The 20582-nt window shown below is 33.8% G+C and overlaps 3 protein-coding genes across 3 annotated transcripts; 2 read left to right on the top strand and 1 right to left on the bottom strand.

Moving 5' to 3' along the window:
* The first annotated feature begins 538 nt into the window (after positions 1–538).
* Positions 539–1887, top strand: LOC136338813 (uncharacterized). Its single transcript, XM_066281535.1, has one exon. The coding sequence runs from the start codon at positions 623–625 to the stop codon at positions 1382–1384; it is 762 nt and encodes a 253-aa protein (XP_066137632.1). The 5' UTR covers positions 539–622; the 3' UTR covers positions 1385–1887.
* Positions 1888–2454: 567 nt separating this feature from the next.
* LOC136338803 (monocarboxylate transporter 14-like) lies at positions 2455–7034 on the top strand. The gene is made up of 7 exons (XM_066281524.1): positions 2455–3355; positions 4434–4590; positions 5615–5816; positions 5867–6111; positions 6175–6396; positions 6445–6724; positions 6777–7034. The coding sequence occupies exons 1-7, from the start codon at positions 2607–2609 to the stop codon at positions 6908–6910; spliced, it is 1989 nt and encodes a 662-aa protein (XP_066137621.1). The 5' UTR covers positions 2455–2606; the 3' UTR covers positions 6911–7034.
* Positions 7035–7440: 406 nt separating this feature from the next.
* LOC136338799 (monocarboxylate transporter 14-like) lies at positions 7441–19470 on the bottom strand. Its single transcript, XM_066281519.1, has 9 exons — positions 19349–19470; positions 19214–19288; positions 14182–15287; positions 11882–12134; positions 11607–11822; positions 10964–11239; positions 9681–9902; positions 9344–9629; positions 7441–9291 (listed from the first exon to the last, which is right to left on the bottom strand). Exons 3-9 carry the CDS (start codon positions 14979–14981, stop codon positions 9020–9022), a joined length of 2325 nt encoding a protein of 774 aa, XP_066137616.1. The 5' UTR covers positions 14982–15287; positions 19214–19288; positions 19349–19470; the 3' UTR covers positions 7441–9019.
* Positions 19471–20582: the final 1112 nt, after the last annotated feature.

A 20582-nucleotide genomic window follows, 5' to 3' on the forward strand; every position in this document is an offset into this window, starting at 1 on the left:
ACATTCGCTTTAGCGCAATCAGCGCCCCCAATTTATAAACATACAGAATAAAAACCACGAAGGCACTACAATGCTTTTCGGTAGCCGCTCTACTTTTTTTTTATTAATACACAATGGATTCATGAATTTTCAGAACTTATAACGTATATTTGTATCCAGTGCCCCTAAGCCTTATTTACAATACCTATAAATGTGTTTTTGCTATAAGTGAAAACAAAACCAGGTAAGTGTAGAAAATGTATTTTAATTTTCAGTGCAATTATAAAAAAGGTAGTAGTAACTTCGTTGGACAGTGCTGTATTCCTAGATAACTCTGCAAGCTTGCTCGTCATTATCGTTTAACTAACTCTAATATAATAATATTAAAATTTCTAAACTACTAAATCTTCGATGTATATAACAATTTCACTCAAATATCAACGGCATAAATCGCTCTACCATCCAATATTGCCAAGTCGCACCTATACAAGTATAATTATTCGGAGGCCAACTATCTCTGAAAAATGCCAAAAGTGTCAAATATTTCGCCAAAGCCGAAAGGTGCCAAAATTTGAAATAATTTTAGGTCGTCCTAATCATAAATTGTATTATAATAAATTCCTAATTGTTTGTTTTTTCAAATATGAATTACAACTTTGAGAACGCTCTATTGAGCGATTGGCTGTTTGAGATGCAAGTTGATGCGCAGCTCTGCAGGCAGCCTTACTTAGACCAGAAAACTACCAGCATTATAAAACTGGCCTGCGACACTTTCAACCAGAACGTGGCTGTTTTCTTCATGACTGTGGACGTAACTGAGCAATATATCCACCTAAAGAATCTCTGCCAGGAGAAGATCGAAGACCCCTTCCTTGTAGTTTGTGTAGTTATATTTATGATGTCCAAATACTACGGAGGAGGTGGCGACTTGAATCTGTCTTTAGTTGAAAAGTTTATGGTGAGAATTTCCCGGGAAAACTACAATCAGAAAGCCATATTACAGATGGAGTTTGAAATTTTGAAGACGCTCGACTGCAAGCTACCTTTCAGTACAGCTTTTGATGATTTTAACATATTTTTCGAAAATTTCATCAGAGAGTATCGCCAGCAGGAACTGTTGCGGCCATTGTGTTTTGAAATCTTAATATTAATCTACTGCATGAGGCAGAAGTGGTTCGAAACTATGAAGGGTATTTATGGCGAGGCTAGTGAGACTTTTGAATATTTGTTGAGTTCCAAATTTTTCTTGCCAGCAGGGATTCTGATAAGTGCATTGAAAATGACCAATTTTCATTTGATTTTGGACATTGACGGTATATTGCAGGATTTGAGAGTTTTCACCAAAATACATCCACATCACATTTCCATTCTCACTAATTGTATTCTAGATTTATTGAAAGCATAATGTGGATTTCAGTTTAAATTTAAATTATAATACTTTACATGTAAATCAAAATATTTTAATTTAGTTATTGATTAGAGCGTTGCGAAACTGAGGAAAGCGTAAAAAGCAATCGTAATTCAAATTATTAGCTTTTTATGGCGTATTCAGGCACTTGTAATGGTGAGCCCTACTACATCAACATGGCAGACCTTTTTAAAAATTCCTTCAGCATAGTAACATGTTAGCATTCGTTGATAATTTTACTGCACTCAGTGCGCACTTTTGAAATCTTCGAATTTGCCATCATATTTGAATTTTTTCCATCGCATTCGTGTTTGCTAAAAAAACGGAAAAGTTCCTAATTCCCTCGAGTTGGATCCTCCAGAGCCCTGATTCTATAGCAACCTGTGCGGATGGGAACGAAATTTTTGTGAAGGTTGATCGGTAAAAGAATTTCATTTGCTAATTTTATTTACCAAACATTTAATTCTTATTCTGACATATTCTCATAGAATCAGGGCTTATAAGGTAAATTATCTCATGTGGAAGCGGACTTCATCCAGAAATGACATTAAAATGATCGAAATATACTTGAGGATGTTTGGAGTAAAATAATCTATTCCCCACATTCGAAAATTTTAGTTCTTGTATTTGACTAGAGTCCGAGTTGATTGTTTTTATTTTATTATAAAGAAAAGCAATAACAAGAAGAAACTAGAGACAATAATAAGAACGTAATTGAATAAAATTGTTCAAGTTCCAGTGTAATTATTGGAACATCATAATTTATCTGTGTTTCCAAGATATCTATTATAATCCCCCTTTAAGGAAATGTCGCCTATTACGTAAACTTTCAAAGAAATTTATAAAAATGATATAAATATTTTTTTATTAGGAAATGGCGTTATCTTAATTTAATCGCATTACCTTTGTTATTAATATAATTTGCAGGCGTGTAAATGTGATTTCAAGCTAACTCCTTATCGAGAGCAAATATGCAGACTATTAATTTATAGTGGATTAAAGTTAAAATAACCGCCAAAATATTCATTAACCATCGGTTATCTTATCAGAGACTTTATTACTTCTATCTGCAGTAAATCATATTCCGATGGTAGAAAAAAGGCTCGTAACTTATTTATTCAATACGTACATAATTAGTAGTAGTCATGGTTTGACACAAAAATTTAGCAGCGGTAAAATAATGGGTTGAAAGATTTATCCCAAGTGCACCTTTTTAAAAATGAACGCAGCGCCAGTAAAGCTTCTTCTACCCTTAGAAAACCATACCAAAGATGCTACAAATGGAAGCAGAGAATCTATAAGAAGCGCCTACCACCTCTCAGTAGCCACCAAAGAGACATTACTCGCGTCCAGAATAAGTCTGTTCGTGGAGGAAACCAAACCTAAAATCCCAGATGGTGGTTGGGGTTGGTTAGTTGTATTTAGCAGCCTTTTCATCAACTTAGTCTCGGATGGAGTGGGCAGTACCTTCGGAATTCTCAACATAAAGTTCCTGGAAGAGTTCGAAACTACTAACTCAGCGACTTCGTTTATCGGCAGTCTATTCTTGTCTGTTCCATTATTAGCCGGTCCATTTGGTAGTGCTTTGGTGGACAGATATGGGTGCAAATACATGACGGTGGTAGGTAGCCTGATATGCACCATGGGATTTGTGATGAGTGCCTATGTGAGGAATATTTGGGTGATGTATATCACTTTTGGATTCATTGGGGGTATCGGGTTTTGCTTGTGTTTCGTTACTGCTGTGGTATCCATAGCATTTTGGTTCGAAAAGCACAGAACTCTGGCTTTGAGTATAGCGGCCAGTGGAACTGGCTTTGGTACCGTAATTTACTCTCCATTGATAACATACTTGGTGGGAGAGTATGGCTGGAGACAGTCTATGCTGATAATGGCCGGGCTATGCGCTAATATGTGTGTTAGTGGGTTATTGATGAGGGATCCTGATTGGATAAAAAAGGAGCAGAGGTGAGATAACAGTCAAATTAGGTCACCGTTCCAGTGCGCTTCAGGGCCAAGTTTGTTATACAAAGTATTTTAAAGTTATGTGCACTATGCCTGATAGTGTTTAGGTTCTGAAATTTTACAGGAAATGTAAAATTGGTTAGAGCTTTGAATCGAAAATATTTTGAAATTGGTCACTCAAATAAAAAAAAGTTTACTACTCTCTGCAACATAGCTTTATTGTTATCGCAAGTTATTGTCAAGATATTAATATTAATTCCGTTTTTTTTTAATACAGACCTGATATTTTTATTTACGAATTTATATTATATTACGAAGGCGCTTTTCTTTCTTGCAAGATCAAAATAATAGAATCGTTTGCAATTTTTTTTGGTCTTTTTTAATATTCGTCAGGACGAATCGTAAATAGGAGTTTTCGTTTTAGCTTGACATAGATCTTAAAAAACCAATATAAGCCTTTATGTAACATTTTTACGAAATCCCAAAAGGAACCTGAATATGCGTATTTAAAAAAAAAATCATAAAAAGTAATAAAAAGTTGCAACGGACTAATAAGATGGTCTGCGAGATCAGTAAACCTAAATCCATGTGACTTATCTGCGGTATTACATAAAAATTTTGGCATTGATGACTGAAGTTAACATAGCAGTAGGGTTGTGTGAACGGATAGAAAACACCGCAGAAATAATTCGAGGAAAAAGGTCTCTCTTACCAATATGTCTAAGACATGGATAAAGCGAGCGAAAATTTATGCAAATGAAGTGAAATATATGGCGACATTTGGAACACTTTTTGTGGCTAATCCCGAAGTGAATAATAATTAAATATCTTATTATTTATTAAAACTTTTGTACGCTCATATTTCGTTCGTTTTAGAGATTTCAAAATAATTTTATATAAAGATTTTGCTTAGTTTATGGAGATCTATGTCCAGTTACAAGGAAAACCCCTACTTATGATTCGCCCTGCATGAATGTTATCAATATTTTTTGGTAATAGTGTGTAATCTTGAGCCCTGATAGTTCATCAGTTACTGTAATTTACTTTACTTATTTCTAGTTATATTTAAAATGTCTTTTAGAACTTGCGGTCAGGAAACACGTAAATCTAAACCTCTTGTTTCGAAGCGCAAATTCGAAATTGAAGATATGGAAACATCGATACCTCTACCAAAGAAAGATAAAAGATACTGCAGCTCTGTTGTTGAGCTTCCAACATTTTTACATGAACATGAAAAGGTGAGCTATGATATAGAAAATTTGAGATATTTATAGGTGAGTCAATTTCATTGGTTTTATGAGATATATCGTAATAAGGTAGCAAAGACCAAATTGACAATTTCGGGTTATTTTCCATAATTAAATTATTTAATTTATCATTCGGCCGAGAAACTCAAATAGGTGCCAAGAGTTTATACTGCGGAATTTAATTTTCTTTAAGATCGCTTTACCACACTCTTTATTGAAAATCTTTAATACTCAATTACTTTTGTGCTCGACGATGGAGAATGGTCTATTTATATATCAGATCTAACCATTTTCACCTCAAGTTAAATTTACAGTATTTTCGAAATATTTTTAAAACTTCCAATTTACTTGGAATTTTAGAATTAAACGAATGAATGGAATTCGATTCAAAAGGAAATTTGCCACATTTATTTCCTTAATGAAGAGAAATTTTTAGAAAGAAGTTGGAACTTCTAAAAACATTTTGATAAACGAGCAACACAAACTCACAAGTTACCCAAATCCTCAGCAGTTCTTTTTTTGAGTTTCTAGGATATTTTTCATCAAAGATTCTTTTCTTTTGTACTTAATTCACTTTCTCCTTCAGTTTGCTTGATTTAATTTTCTTTTTCTTCGTTTGCACTCCATGTAACCAGACACTTTTCCTTATGCTCCCATAGATTTCTCATCATACTTTTGCAATTTTGCGTTTTTAATTCCCTTATACTTTCGGATCTTTTTCTCCGTTTAGCCTTTTACTAAACCTCAACGGCATTCCTAGCATAACCCGCTTATTTTTAATTGCTCCAACCCGGGTTTCAAGACTCAATTCACTTAAATTTACTGTTATAAAGTCTTTTCAAATCTTCCAACTCTATATCCAAATCCTCACACTAGCTTTTTACCCCATTTGATCTTTCATTGCCTATAAACTAATTAGCCTAAACCAACCTGAGCTAAATATTTCGTGAACTTTAGGAGATGAGAAGAAAATATTGAGAGAAATGATTCATGAATTACTTATATGATGTTTCAGGTTCCATTAGAAGTACTAAAAAAATTAACTGAAAATAAGAAGTTGTATAGCATTATTCTCGAAAATTTTCCTAAAGCCCTGACCTTCAAAACTGCCTCGGAGACAATACTGCATTCTAATACGAGTCTTGAAGATCTTGAACAAAAAATAAAACCACCAGTAAAGTTCTGCATGAGGCTAAAAGAGGCATCGGAATCAGAAGGTAACTTAAAATATTTTTAATCTTGCTGAAACTTAATTGCAAACCTCTAGAAAGTGATGAAACTTTGCGTCAAGGTGAGGGTAGAAGAACACTACTAAATCGAAGTGACTCTACGAGATCTCGAGGAAGTTCGTCTGGTCACCACCATTATCTGCAAAAACTCCGCTTCAGGAAAAATTCTATAGGATACAGAGGTGCCATGTTAAATCTCCATAGCAAATACAAAGTAACCACTTCGAGTTGTCCAGATTTTTTTGAAAATTCTATATTACCCGATGATGACGAAGAGGAAGAGGTGCTTAATTTAATTAGTTTTCAAATGCCTATTGATATTAGTAACAGTGATTAATATCCACAGGAATGGTATGATGATTATGTGGAGGTCCTCAAGGATATCACCAACCTCTCCCTCTTCAATGAATTGCATTTCTTCCTTTTATGCATCTCTACCATAATCATGTGCATCTGGTTTGTGGTGCCTTACTTCTATTTGCCAGTGCACATGACCCTGTCAGGATACAAAGAAAAGGAAGCCTCGTATGCACTCTCTCTGATAGGTTTCACCAATATCGTGGGAATGGTACTGAGATAGATTATTTTAATTTTAATCCTCGACACAAATTTTCAGATAATGTTTGGAATAATTGGAAACAGATTCAACGTAGCCAAACTCTTCGCATTAAGCCTAATTTGTTGTGGAATAACGTGCATCGCTATGATGTTCTTCACCCAGAGCTACAGCATGCTGCTTTTTTCGTGTGCAATGTTTGGACTGTCGTTTGCAAGTGTCAACGCCCTGACGCCCCCGATATTGGCAGATTTAGTGCCTCTAGAGAACTTCACCATGGCTTATGGATTGTTTCTATTATGCCAAGGGATCGGAAATTTGGCCGGGCCACCACTTGCAGGTAGTCTTGATCAGTATTATACTTATGGAGATAAAATATTTCCGATATGTAGGTCTGCTATTTGATATTACGCAGTCGTACGTGCAATCGTTCTACCAAGCTGGGATATGGGTAATTGTGTCTGGACTTGTGGTGGGATTTATTCCATATACGAAAAATAGGAAGATTTTTAGAGATGGACTGTAGAGAATAAAAATAATAGATGCTAGATGGTAATATTCATGTGGCGTCTTCTTCAAATTCTTACAGAAAAAAAATGTTGGAAAATAAATCAATTGCGTTTTTAATACCCAAAAATTGGCGAGGAAAGAGGGAGGCAGTATACATAGAAGGCGAACAGCAATAAGCGGTGTTTTTAAGCAAGCTAGCGAGTCATGGTTCATAGAATTTGGTAACTGATGCGAAACCGTGAAAATAGGCTTATTTCTTTATCGTTACAAATGCGACTCGTAGGAAATAAACAGATATAGAAATTGAAAATTTTCGATATCCAATGCAAAATTCTGATCATATTTTAAGTCGTAATCGTAAAAAAAGACCTTTTGAGACTAACATGGAAACATTATCAAATCCAGTTGTTACGAAATCTATTACTATTTTGATATCAATATGGGTGTACATTCATGCCATTTTTCACTCTATGATTATCTCAATAGGATAACTGCCTTTACATGGTCTTGACTTCATCGGAAGGTTTGAGTAAATAAATAAACGTCTTATTCAAGTTGAACAATAGGGAAAGATGGCATTTATTGGAGTAGCATGTAGGTACATTTTTTAATAGACATTAAGAATTTAAAAAGTAGTATACCGGGATCTAGTATTAAAAAAAACATAATAAAAAAAACTCACTTTATAGACTGTACATGCTATTGCGACTTATTAAAAATATCGCTTTGTTATGGATTGAAAATGTTTTTAATTACACTAATTTCTTAAATTTGTCTTAAATTGAAGAGTATGTGTATTCGAATACGATGATATATTGGTTATATGATTGATATAGATCGAAATCAATTATGTGAACTTTGCAGAGTATTTAAGGAGTACGTAATAACATTTTAATCTGCATAAAAAGGAAAAAGTGCACATATTCCTCAAAATCGCTCTTCATTCGCTTCAACTCGAATTTAAAAAAGAGGACTTAATTAATCTCTATTTGATCATAATGTCACATTAAAACTTTCTAGATAGACGTATTCATATTATTTATACAAGAAAAAACATCTGAGCGGTAGTCGAGATTTTTACTAAGTTGGAACAGCATATACCTAGGAAATATTTTTTTACCCAATCTTCCAACAAAGGTACACAGTAAATTTAGGTATACAGAGTGTTTAAGAACTATAGGAAGGATCAAACTTCTAGAGATTGTTCAATGCAATAATAGAAGACATTTGAGTATAAGAATCCGTGTCCGCAAATGCCTTCGTAAGACATTACGACATCATGCTTTGAGACAATGATATGCAAAAATGTGTTTTATAGATATTTAGAACATTTTATTTTAGTTTGTTTGTACCAAATAACACTAAAGATATTGTCCAAAATGTCGTACTTGAATTTAGTTATGCACCTGTAAGTATTTTTTGTCAAATGTTAATCTTAGCTAAGAATGATAATATAAATTCTTGATCGTTAGTTTGACCCATTTACATGTTAATTTTGCAAATTTTAAAATGTTTGCTAAGTAATCGGTCATTTGGGATATGGGGCAACGTATTGCAACGCAAAAGCTGATGCATGGATTTATCAAGAACGTTGGCCCGCAAGCCAACGTCCTGGCTATAAAAATTTATTTATCGAATCTATTTACAGGCGTTCTTTACAAGACGTGCTGCCTGAACTTTTTGAAAAGGTTCCATTAAATATTCGACAGCAAATGTAGCTGAAACATGAAGATCGCCTAAAAACTTTAGTGTTCAAGCCCCTCAGTACTGGATCATCGGTTCGGACAACAGTAAAACGGAAGGGGTGATTTGGTTCCGTGGCTCCCTAGGTCACTTGATCTGTTTTTTTTTTCAAAGACATTTGGAACAATTACCATAGTGTTATTTTAAAAATAAATAAAATAAATTCAAATGTAACGTATTAAAATTTGATAAAACTATTTTTTCACATAACTGTCTTAGAGCATCATAAGGTCGTAGTGCCTTAGGAACACATTTGTGGAAACGGGTTCGCATATTCAGATGTCTTCTGTCATTGCACTGAACTGTCCCTAGAAGTTTGATCCCATAGTTTTGAATGACTCTGTATAAAACTATACAGTTAATTACAAGTATTTTAATATCTTTAAGGCAATATGTCAGAGTCGGAGAACAGAAAGCTAACCACCGTTAAATAGGCCACAAGTCCTATGAATGCTACAGTCAGTAAAAGAATTAGTAATATGGGAACGATTCTGGAGCTCGACCCTTCGATCTCTTTCTCAACTGGACCTTTCCCAATTATTTTCTTGTTCTTCGAATAAGGAATCAAACCCACGAAGAGGCCGCTTAATACTGTCCATACAGCTGCTTGATAGAAGGAATGCTTCCAATTGCCAGTTATATCATAGAGAACTCCTAAGGTAATCGTATTAGTTGCGCTTTGATGAAAGTATTCATAAACTAGTACCGGCATATGGAGGTCCAGAAAGTATACCGATCCCCATGCATAGTAACTGCAATCCATATGCCACAGTAAAGCGTTCCAATGGTACCAGCTCAACCAGTATACCTGGAGTGAACGAAAAGGTGCTGGACAAAAATATGCCAAACAAGGCGGCACTGATTTGAAGCATAATGTAATTCTCCACGAAGAATATTATCCCTGCAATGGATATTCCACATAAAATAAGGCAAACTGCATAAGTCTTAGTTATGTCCATCCAAGGCCTATCACCTGCCCACCCTAAGAAAACCTAAAAATTTTAAATTTGAATACTGTAGAGTAAAATAGTTATTACCAGTACCATTCCAATGGTGTTAGCAACACCAATATTCGATAAAGTAAACGAGGCAGATTTCGTTTCGTACTGATGGGCAAGCATAAGCTCGGCGAGGTAAAAGTAAGGCACTATAAACCAAACAAAAAGGATTATAGTCGACAGAGACAGCAAGAAAAAATGCAGCTCTAAGAATAAAGAATAGTCGAACATGCCCTTCACCAAATCAACTATTTCGGTGTACCATTTCTAAAAGGAAGTGAGAAACTTTTACTTACATACTACCAAAAAAGTTTTCATTTAAGGGTTCTTCAAACAGACGCGTCAGTCGACCCAGCACGCCGTTTGTAAAAACACTGCGCTGGTCGCTTTGAGTTTTCCGCGCATCCGCAACTCAAAGAACTGCAGAGCCCGAAGCCGCGGATGCAGACGCGTCAATTTTTGAACCCATTGAGTAACAATCGATTGCAAAATACAATACTCCACAATTTGAACGGAAAACTTTTTTATTTTTTTTTATATAAATTAGAGAATACATTTTCTTGGTGACGTGAAACCGTGTCTATTGACGGATGGGCACGTAAAAGCCTAACAACAGCACGAGAAATTTAGAAATGATATTTTTGTCGTCTTTATTCCAAATCCTGAAGCTATACGATTGTTGGATTGACGTTGTTACACTAATCTTTTACGTAATACTGTCGCGTAATATTATTACTCACGGTTGGCATCTTCATTACATACACTTGTCTGTAATTGTCAATTTTCGCTTATAGGTTATCCTCATGTTATTTGCAATTTACTGGTATAAGAGTGTGAAAAAAGTTTACCATACGCGGGTCAGTTGTCAGGGGTGTTTGTCAGCACACAAACGTTTTTGGCATTAGCATATGGCACTTGGTTCCTCGGATAGTAATTTTTTTACGTTACATGTATGGTAAATTTTATCGGTAGACCGCATAAAATTACGTAACTTTTATAGAAAAAATTTACCACACGCATGCCACTACAATTGTCTGATTGTCCATAAATATTTTCGACATTCATATGAGTCACTGACAACACTTTAAAAAAAAATTACAAAACTAATTTGAGGGTAATGGTTTCAGAAAACATCAGCCGTGCGACTAGAATTTCTACGCCTTTCAGCCTTTCCTGATTCGAAGTGAATTTTGGGGGCTCATGAAGAAGGCTCTCAATATCGATCGGTTTAACGGGACACGATTCCTACTGAATTGTGAAGTTTTGTATTTAAAAAACCGATTAATTATCACCGATTATCCGCTCTTATTATCAGTTTTCCCACTTACCTCCTCCCTTTGTTTAGGCAGGGACATCATCGATACCCTATATATATTAGGACAACTTGAAGCCTTGAACCTGTATTTGTTCATATTAAAAATAGCTCCTCTATGTACTAGAGATTGTCTGTGCATTTTTAAGTTTTTGAAATAACTGTCATGTTTGGGATTGGTCCATTGCTGTTTAAATCTAGGAAAAGAGGCATTGGGTGGCAATTTAACTTTAGCCTGACATCCCATGAGGGGCTCGTGGGCTTCGGGCTCATGATTTTCTGGTAGAGACGCCTGCAAGACCAAGATTATTTACTAATAAAAATTGCACCATTAAGATAAGATTCTTCTGCACAAGTAAAGTTTACTCCTTAACTATTGTAATCATTGTTGACCTGACTATTCTTAGGGTTTCACCTTATAAGAATTCAGCAGATTCAATTTTTTGTTTAATTGTCTGATAATGTCATCGAAATTTTAATAATTCTATGAAAATTTCATCTATTAAGGTTAATCTTATAGGCCATTAAGCTATGCTTACGTTTTCTCGTTTAAACTCTCTCATAAAGGCATAATAATGTTATTGTTATGGGAGAGCTCACGTGAGATTAAGAAAATAGCTTAACCCTTACTTATACAATTAAATGTAAATTATACTTACTTGACGAGTTAGGCTATCATCGGCTGTTAATGCAGGGTCCTGCTTCAGTTTCATGCTAAAAGTGACTGGTACTCGATGGGTCGATTCGTTTTTAAGGGAATCAATAGCATTGTCCAAAGAAGTGCTCCTGCTGGCCAGTAAACTAGGATAATTGTGCAAGATGACATTGTAAAGTTTCTTATTTCGACTCAGAAGCTCTAAAACTTCGATAGGCACCTAAACGAATATAATGAACTCTTGAGGAGTCTAAAAAACTTAAAGAAAAATTTACTAACTTTTTCGTTTTGTTTAATAAAAGTGGGTAAATTTAAGGCCGATGAAAAATATTTCTTGAGTTTTTCCTTATCTTCATTGCTATCCACAGAAGTTTCCAAGTCTTGCAAGAGAAATTCGGTGTTTCTGCCACTTGTAAGTAGAGACTTTAGTTCGGCAATATCAATGGCAGTGGATGGATTAGTGGAGGATACTGACATTAAGCTAGTTTTGCTGGATTTTTCGGACTTGTTCAATTTGTTTTTCAAGTTTTTCCTGCAATTTAAGATTAATATATTTCTTTTGACAAAGTCTTGGAATGAATCTTGATTGAGGACAATTAATGTTACAGTCAATGATGTTAATTATTATTATTAATTTTAATTAGGCTCATAATATGTTTGTCGGACACGTGCTTCTAATGTTTAACAACAAAGCAAAACACTAAAATTTGATCAAATACACTCAGTTTCATGTGAAACGCATCACACGCTAATAATAATAATGAGGTCTTCTAATTTTGGCAAAGTAATAAGTTATAAGAATTAGTATTAAATGATAAAAGTTTCACTAGAAAAAACAACATTTAATAATTAAAAATTTAATGAGTGGCATCGCTTCGTACACCATTACAAGCAAGTACCATTCGCGGCATGCTTTGTAATAAATAATTACTATCCTTCTGGGGTATTTCAATCCATGCTAACTCAAAGTGGTGCCGTGGGTCATCCATATTATTTGGAGACTCCAGTCAATTTCAAAGACGGCGACTTATCATGTCTCAAAGATATTCAATAGGTGGTAAGTCCGGTGACTCTGCAGGCTAAAGCAGCACTTCCAATTGTGCTTGTTCCAGGTACCTTCGAATAATGCTCGCAGTTTGCGGTTTAGAATTATTCTGTTGGAAATACCGTTTAGTAATCTCTGCATGAAGGATACCTATACTGACTTCAAGACATTGTTAATCTAGCATATATGTATATATATAGAAAAAAAAGCCATTGACGTTCTTTCTTTTTTATTGAAACTCTTTTCATTTGTTACTCTATTATAAATCATTATTTTGCCAAAATTACATAACTTAATTATTATTATTACTGGGTAGTGTATTTAATATAAATCTGAGTATGTAATTTTCTAAATAAATCGCAAAATAAAGGTTTTCCGATGAAATGTTCGATACAAAATTTTTAAGGTTTTCTCATGTATAAAAACAAGTTTATTTCTAAATTTTGAATGTTGCTTCGTTTTTGATAGATTTAGAACAACTTCAGCTTTTTAAATACGGACCTGCATATTTTTTTATAGCTTTTTAAAAGTCCTAAGTAACGCCGTCACAATGGTGTAATACATGATAGAAATTTTTGATGTTTTAATTTTAAAAAAGTATAATTTTTTCCTTAATAAGCTAGGCCGGTCCTAAACCTCTAAATAAAAAATGCAATTATTATATTGCTTAAAACGTTATATAGGCAAATAAATTTCCAATCAAGCCATAGGTATTTGATTATAAATAGGTAAAAATAGACTGTTTATTAAGAACATCCACAAATTTCAAAGTATAAATTAGGATAAGAGGAAAATAATATCTGAGTAGTCAATTAATATAAGGTATCAATAAACATTTTAAAACTGTGATGCACTTACAGATCTTATTTTATAATTTGCAATAGAACTGTTCACGAATGTTACCGTAATAAAATAAAATATTTGGCCAAATTTTAGTTTTTCCATAATAACTGCGAAACTTCATTTCAGGTTAGTTCAGGTTAGTTCAGTTTTTAATTCTTGAAAGAGTATTAAGTTTGATACACCCTGTAATTCTTGCTGTTTTAGAAATTGCAATGGTAGCACATCGAATTTGGAACACCCTGTGTTGTTAAGCGGATGCTACGTCTTGTTTTACGCCAGAATGGTACATATACCAAAATCGTTGAGAGTGTTTTTATTTTTTATGAGAGACTTTCTATTTTTTTTTAAAGTTTTTTGGTACTTTCAAGTATCTAAATTTCAAACCTTTACCGGGGCGCTTGCAACCTAAAATTTGAGATAAAAGCCGGTATAGAATAACATAAAATATCGTTCTAAATCGGTGAAATAAAAGTATTAAGACTATTAATACTCGATCGTTAAACAGGATATAACGTTCGTAACGAGTGCGTGTTTGAACAGTTTCGTGACAGTTTTCATCACCAATTTTCAGTAATCTAACAATTACTATAATCATCATCAGTAATTCCATTTAAGTAGCAGTACAATAATTCATAATTCAATCACGTGTCACACTTGATCCATCATAATTCTTACAAGAAATAAAACTTACCTGCTTTGTTCAATAATCCAGTCGGGATCCCTCATTAAAGCCCCGCAAACGCACATGTTCAAAAAGCAGCCCGAAAGAATTAGCGTGGTACCCCTCCATCCATATTCATAAAGCAAATAATCGGTCATGGGTGAGAATATGAAGGTGCCGACTCCGGTGCCTGACGCCCCTATGCCCACTGCTAAAGTCCTCTTTTTATCAAACCAAAAAGCAATGGAGACTACCGCTGTTACATAAATTAATCCCAATCCCAAGCCTGCTAAAGTACCAAAAGTGAGGTACATAAGGCCAATGGAGTTGCATTTGGAGCTTATAATGAAGCCTATGGCTGAAATTATGCCACCAACTATGGTCATAGACCTGCAGCCGAATTTGTCCACGAAAGCGCTCATAATGGGACCAGTGAGCAGAGGTACTGCCATGAACAGGCTGCCAATCCAAGAAGTTGAACTTCTGGAGGCTTCAAATTCTTTTAAAAACTCCACATAGAGTAAGCCGAAAGAGAAACTTATTCCATCTGCCACCATTGAGAGTATCAAAGAGGCCAGTACCACCACCCAACCCCAACCTCCATCTGGGATATTAGGCTTATCTTCATCATCTTCAGAAATAGAAGAGGAGGAGGAAGAAGAAGATGACACTGAGTGCGACTTGAACCGAACTTTCTCGTTGTTGTTATTTAGCGCCACAACGCAACTGTTCGGAGTTTTAGCAGGGGTGGACTCTAACGAGGGGGCTACTGCAGATAAGGACACTATCGGGGCTAAATTCTTTTCGGTCTCTTGTTGGGACTCCATCATAATGAAAAAAAGCGCAAACTAAAATTCTTTTTATGTAGGAAATTCAATTGACTGGGACGATGAAACACGCGAACCGGGATGAACTAATGCTCATCCAACGCTTGGACCAGCCTTGGAGGTTGATCCTAGGATCTCGGCCGAGTTGGGTGTTTGGTATGGAGGACAAAATGCGTTTGATCCCGTGACCTCTCATCAATTACCGGAAAATCGGACGATGGTGGTGGGAAACCTATCCTCCGGTTGAGGTTCAAAGACGTTTCAAGCGAAGCAGAGGGGAATGCAGGAATGAGACATCGTTTTCAAAATCTGAAAACAGAAAAGAACAAGTGTTATGGCATTTTGTGTTTTTTTTGCAAAAATTATTATTTAGCTTTGATAGAAAATCGTGATAAGTCAGTGTTCAAGCATAACTCACAAGGGATTAAAATTACCGCGACCAAGTCCGTCTATGTTTTTTCAAAATTGGCTAAAATTTTTTATCTTTTTGATCCGGTTGATATTTGAATGATCACGATGAAAGAAAAGTAAAACGTTTTGTTTTTTTTTTTATTAATCTGAGTAATACCGAAATTCTCATAAATTAGCTCAGGGCAATAGACAAACCGATGATTTTCATGTTCATCATCACCTTCAGAATATACCACTAATAAGCATATAATAATATGACATTTGACAGTTGGCGTGTCAAACTTATTTTATACCAAAACAGGGCGGAAGGACTATCAGATTCAAATCGCATGCGAATCTCTATAATGCCCGTGCCCTGTTGACGTAAAAGCAGGGATACCAAAATAATGCTACTGGCAATAAAAACAAATAAACACAGGTTATTTTGAGTATTGAGTGTGTGCTTGCCAAATGGCGGTGGTCTGTGTTTTTGATCACACGTCATATGAAAATCTGTAGACGTCTGGGTAGACAAAAATAACTGGCCTATGTTGGTGCCAGAAAAACTTATTTATATCATCAGAACGTCAATAAAACTATGATTATTATTGCATAGGAGTTCACGTACCTCCTATATGAACTGTAAAAAAAATATGAACAAACATGCAACTTTTTTGTTTTAACACACAATTAGATAGTCAATTATTATTATCAATACTCTAACAATTTTTACTTCGAAACGAAACAACAATTCATTTTAACTAGACCCTTAAAACAATTTTAATCTTCAATAAAATTAGGGATTTTAAATTTTGCATACGAGTATTCTGTGATTTTTTTGCGTTTTATTGCACCTAAGTACATACATAGAGGATTAAAAGTTCTACATAAATCTATTAAAAATTGAACGAATTGCTCTTCAAGAAAATGATAGAATATAGCAAATTTTGTTTTTCTTGTGCATTTTTTGACATAACCGATTTGTATACAACATTATCCATGTAGTATATAACTGTACTTTATAATTATTTTCTTATAGAACTCCATGTATATTATTACGTTCTGGAGTACTTTGAAAATTCTTCATCAAAAAAACATGTTCGTGTCTAAATTCAACTGTTATCAAAATATTTGCGCAAAATGGCCATTAGAGTGGCCTACTAGATCGCCTGATTTCACCCCTATGGACTTTTTTCATGAAATTATCTCAAACGCAGGGTGTATTTAAATAAATCCAACAATATAAAAGAGTCAAAAAATTAAATTTCTCAAGAAGTTTAACAAGTACCTCCTCAAATTATAAAAATAAGGTTTTGAGGAATTTAAATCGCGGTTTGTCTACTTTCAATTTAGTTCAGATTAAGGTGAAACCATCGAGGCATAGCTCAAATATTTAATCTATTAGATTGAATTAGTTTATATTGTCATTATTTAAGCATTAAATGTTCTGTCGTTACTTCTGTTTTGTATTTTTTTTTTCAAAAACTGTTGAATCCAGATACGAGTATGTTACATAAAATATATTCAAAATTTCTCAAAGAACTCAAAAACATCATAATATACATGAGGTTTCATCAGAAAAAAAATACATTTATCTATTGACGTGTTTCAACATTTTAATGAGAAATATTTCCAATGAACGCCATAAAAGCAAAACATGTTTGGCATAATAATAATAATTTCAAAAGGGTCGGTTTGAAACATATGGTAGTATTCAGAGTGTGATTTAGATTTTTTGCAACTTATTTAAGGCATTTTAAGAGGATCGTCTTTTGTTTTCTCTTTTTATCCCCAAATTTTCTTTTAATCACCTGAGGAGACAGATGTAAGTGAGGAAGACAATCGGTACTCCCTGGTGCGATTTCACTTGCAACAGAACCATTTAACTTTACTCAGAAGCATTCCATTTGACAATTTTTTTTCTTTGTTATTGTTTGTCTTAATACTATAAAGTGTTGTTCCATAAAATAAAATAATTAATATTACCAAAATAATGTTTTCTCAGAAAATACCTCAAGTTAAAATTTACACAAACCGAACACTTTGTATATTGCTGTTATTTATTTGAACAGATTTTGATAAAAGTAAAATGATGATACGTGATCGTGTTTTGATCGCTCACCTCACCGTAAATCAGATTACAGTGATCCTTAAAAACATACATCTCCTAATTCCGTGTCGTTAAAATTGTTATTATTCAAATTTTGTGAATTGTTGAAACTTTTATTTGCTATTTTTGGTTTGTTCAGCAAGCAAGCAAAGTTCAATAAAAGTAATACGTCTGAGATCCTTTATTTGGATATACTCTTTTATATTATTGTTGCTTCTATCGTTTCGTGGAAATTCGATTATAGCACTTTTCTGGATAATTTCGCTATTTTCACATCGATCTAACATCCTTGCAAATTTATTAAAGTTGGCTGATTGAAATATCAATACATAATGATGTTTCTTTATCTACCTAATGGCAGTTTCAACATCGATGGGTCAAGAAGATCTTAAATGATGTAGTAACATTTCGAAGGATGCATGCATACATAAAAATATAAAGATTTAATAGATAGATAGCAACTATAAAAGAAAAGGGTGATAAAATCACAAAATTATAGTTTTTATAAATGTAATACATATATTATTAGAGTCTCATTTATCAGCACAACGCTACATCCAACTACCCCCAGTTGCATCATTCAATAATTTTTATCCAGCAATATTCAGTTACAATTACAAACAAATAAACTGGAATTAAAATTAGAAAATTACTGATTTTAAAAAGAAAAATTAGAAATTTTTGAGTAATGTGAATTTTAAGATGCAGGGTGTTCAAAAAAAACTCTGCATTTCGTGATCTCATCTGCATTTCATTTATCCAACAAAATATCGAGAAAATAAAAACAGATTTTGATTTAGTTTTTTCCACGTAATCCAGTGGTATACGTCATTTTTAAATGGGACGCCTTATGTGTTATTAGATACATTATTAAAAAACCGGAAACTTTAAAAAAATTACCAAAAATGTTATTTTTGCAAACAACACATGGACGACTAGAAATATTGATGATTTAGTTGATGTTTCATTTCTTTCACAATCCATTTTAACCCGAATTTTCACGCAACTGAAAATTTAAATTGAATAGAATTCAAGGAAGGGACTAGATAAAATTATTTCAAAATTAGGGAAGAAAATCTAGACATTTTTTATGATTCCTAGGCATAATTTGAATAAGTACATTACACATATTAATAACATTGTGTTTACCAAAATATTACTTATATAACAAAAACACTTCCGCTAAAACCAAAAATCCTCTGGGACCGCGTGTAATGTTCAGAGCAACCCATAAGGTTACAATTATATATATATATTATAATTATTTTATTCTGAGTATACATTTTTTCTGGTAGCTAATTTTTTCTCAATTTGAATCTGAGAATAAACAGTTTGTTAATCATTTTCTACCTCATTTGGCCAATGTGCTTGAATGCATTTGTCAATGTCCGTCGAGTGCATTATGCAGGATCGATAAAGTATCAAATTCTATGACCTGTTTATTGTTCGGAAATATATAGAACATAAATTATTTAGGTAGTATATTTAATTTTTGTCAATTTTATGTGAATTAATATTTTTGTTCAAAGCTCGTTTAAAGAGGTTGCAAAGCCCAAATATTAAGAAAGTCATGTTTTTGTATGTAATATCTTTATTTTTATGGTGGGGCCTTTATACAATTACAGAAAAAATATATAGTATGCATCCTCTATAGATAGTGAAACTGCTTATCCACTACTAGCCATTGAGTGAAGTGAAAACATATCATTAATATATAACAAATTCAACAACTTACCTAAAGAGTCAACGAAATTTTATCGATCACCCGTTTATAGGAGTGGCGAAAACGAAAACACCCCTCGCATGAAAACTGTAAAATCAGGCACGAAATAAAAACTTTCTATTCTACCTCGGTAAGAGTGTAATATACAAATTATCGGTGCACCACTGTTTGTTTTTGTCAGGAGATCCAGGCCCAAAATATCGCGGCAATCAGTTAAAGATAGAAAATTTGGCTGAAACCAGCTGAACTTGTCACTGGCTGAAAATAAAATATTAACCAGCAATGCCTGAAAGTTTCGTCCTTGTGAATTCATCTATGCACAGTGAGAGAAAAACCTGATGTTGCCGGACGAATGAAGAAATAGATAACACCTCACGTGAAGGTGTTCGAGAATTCAACCAAACATTTGCGTTTTCGAAAGGATACCTATCTACTTTCTACGATCCTAATACGGATATAAAGTGACAGTTGTACGCAATTCATTAGAAAGTTAGTGATGGAATCAATTTTCTACGACCTTTTAAAGAATATAGAATTTTCCTCCCTTCTTTAAGAGTGGAAAAGAGCATTTTTGCTCCCTCTGTGTCATAAATACAACAGTAATTTTTTGGTCATAAAAAAAATTTTACTCCCAAGGTCGAAAAAGTGTTTTTTTCTATGAGAAACAGAATTATTTTTCTTTGTAGTCATAATAAATATACATAATACCTTTGTAATTATGATTTTATAACTGAACATTGGTCGTACAGAAAATTATATGTATTTCTGGAAGAAAGTGTCTTTATGTCCCTCGAATTTTGATGCCCTCTGCGTCGCATCAAAACTCAAATTTCTTACGCGAGTAATTTGAAAAATTACACTTTTCTCCCTTACTGTGCAAATCACCATTTTTTCTTGTTTTTAACATATTTGCAGATTTTACCCACTGTATATGATCGCGTGTCCCATACGTGACGTAACTGGTGACGTCAGAAATTCAGCGGTTTTCGAACTTTCTGTACGATCTACCGCCGGGCTGCAGCTGCGCGCCACTGCTTTTTACCATTTCAATGAAATTTTCCATTCTATAATGAAGGTCATGTATTGTGTGTTATGGAAATCAGCGATAGTTTGGTAACAATTTCTAATATAATTTACGATGTATCGTATATTTTATTTCATTTGGGGATTTAATTTGGATAGATTGCTTTATATAACATTAAATTTTCAAAGAGATAATTTTGAATTATTTATATTTTGGTTGTCATTACTATGCTTTTATTTGTTGCGATATCGGTTTTTCTAGCATAACAAGGTTCCGCACGGAAGAAATTTAGGAGGAATTTGTGAATCGTAACCATTTTAAGTCTTTTTAGACTTCATTTCTGGAGATAAACATTTT

The sequence above is a fragment of the Euwallacea fornicatus genome, chromosome 4 (genome assembly GCF_040115645.1).
Source record: "Euwallacea fornicatus isolate EFF26 chromosome 4, ASM4011564v1, whole genome shotgun sequence".
NCBI lineage: Eukaryota > Metazoa > Arthropoda > Insecta > Coleoptera > Curculionidae > Euwallacea > Euwallacea fornicatus.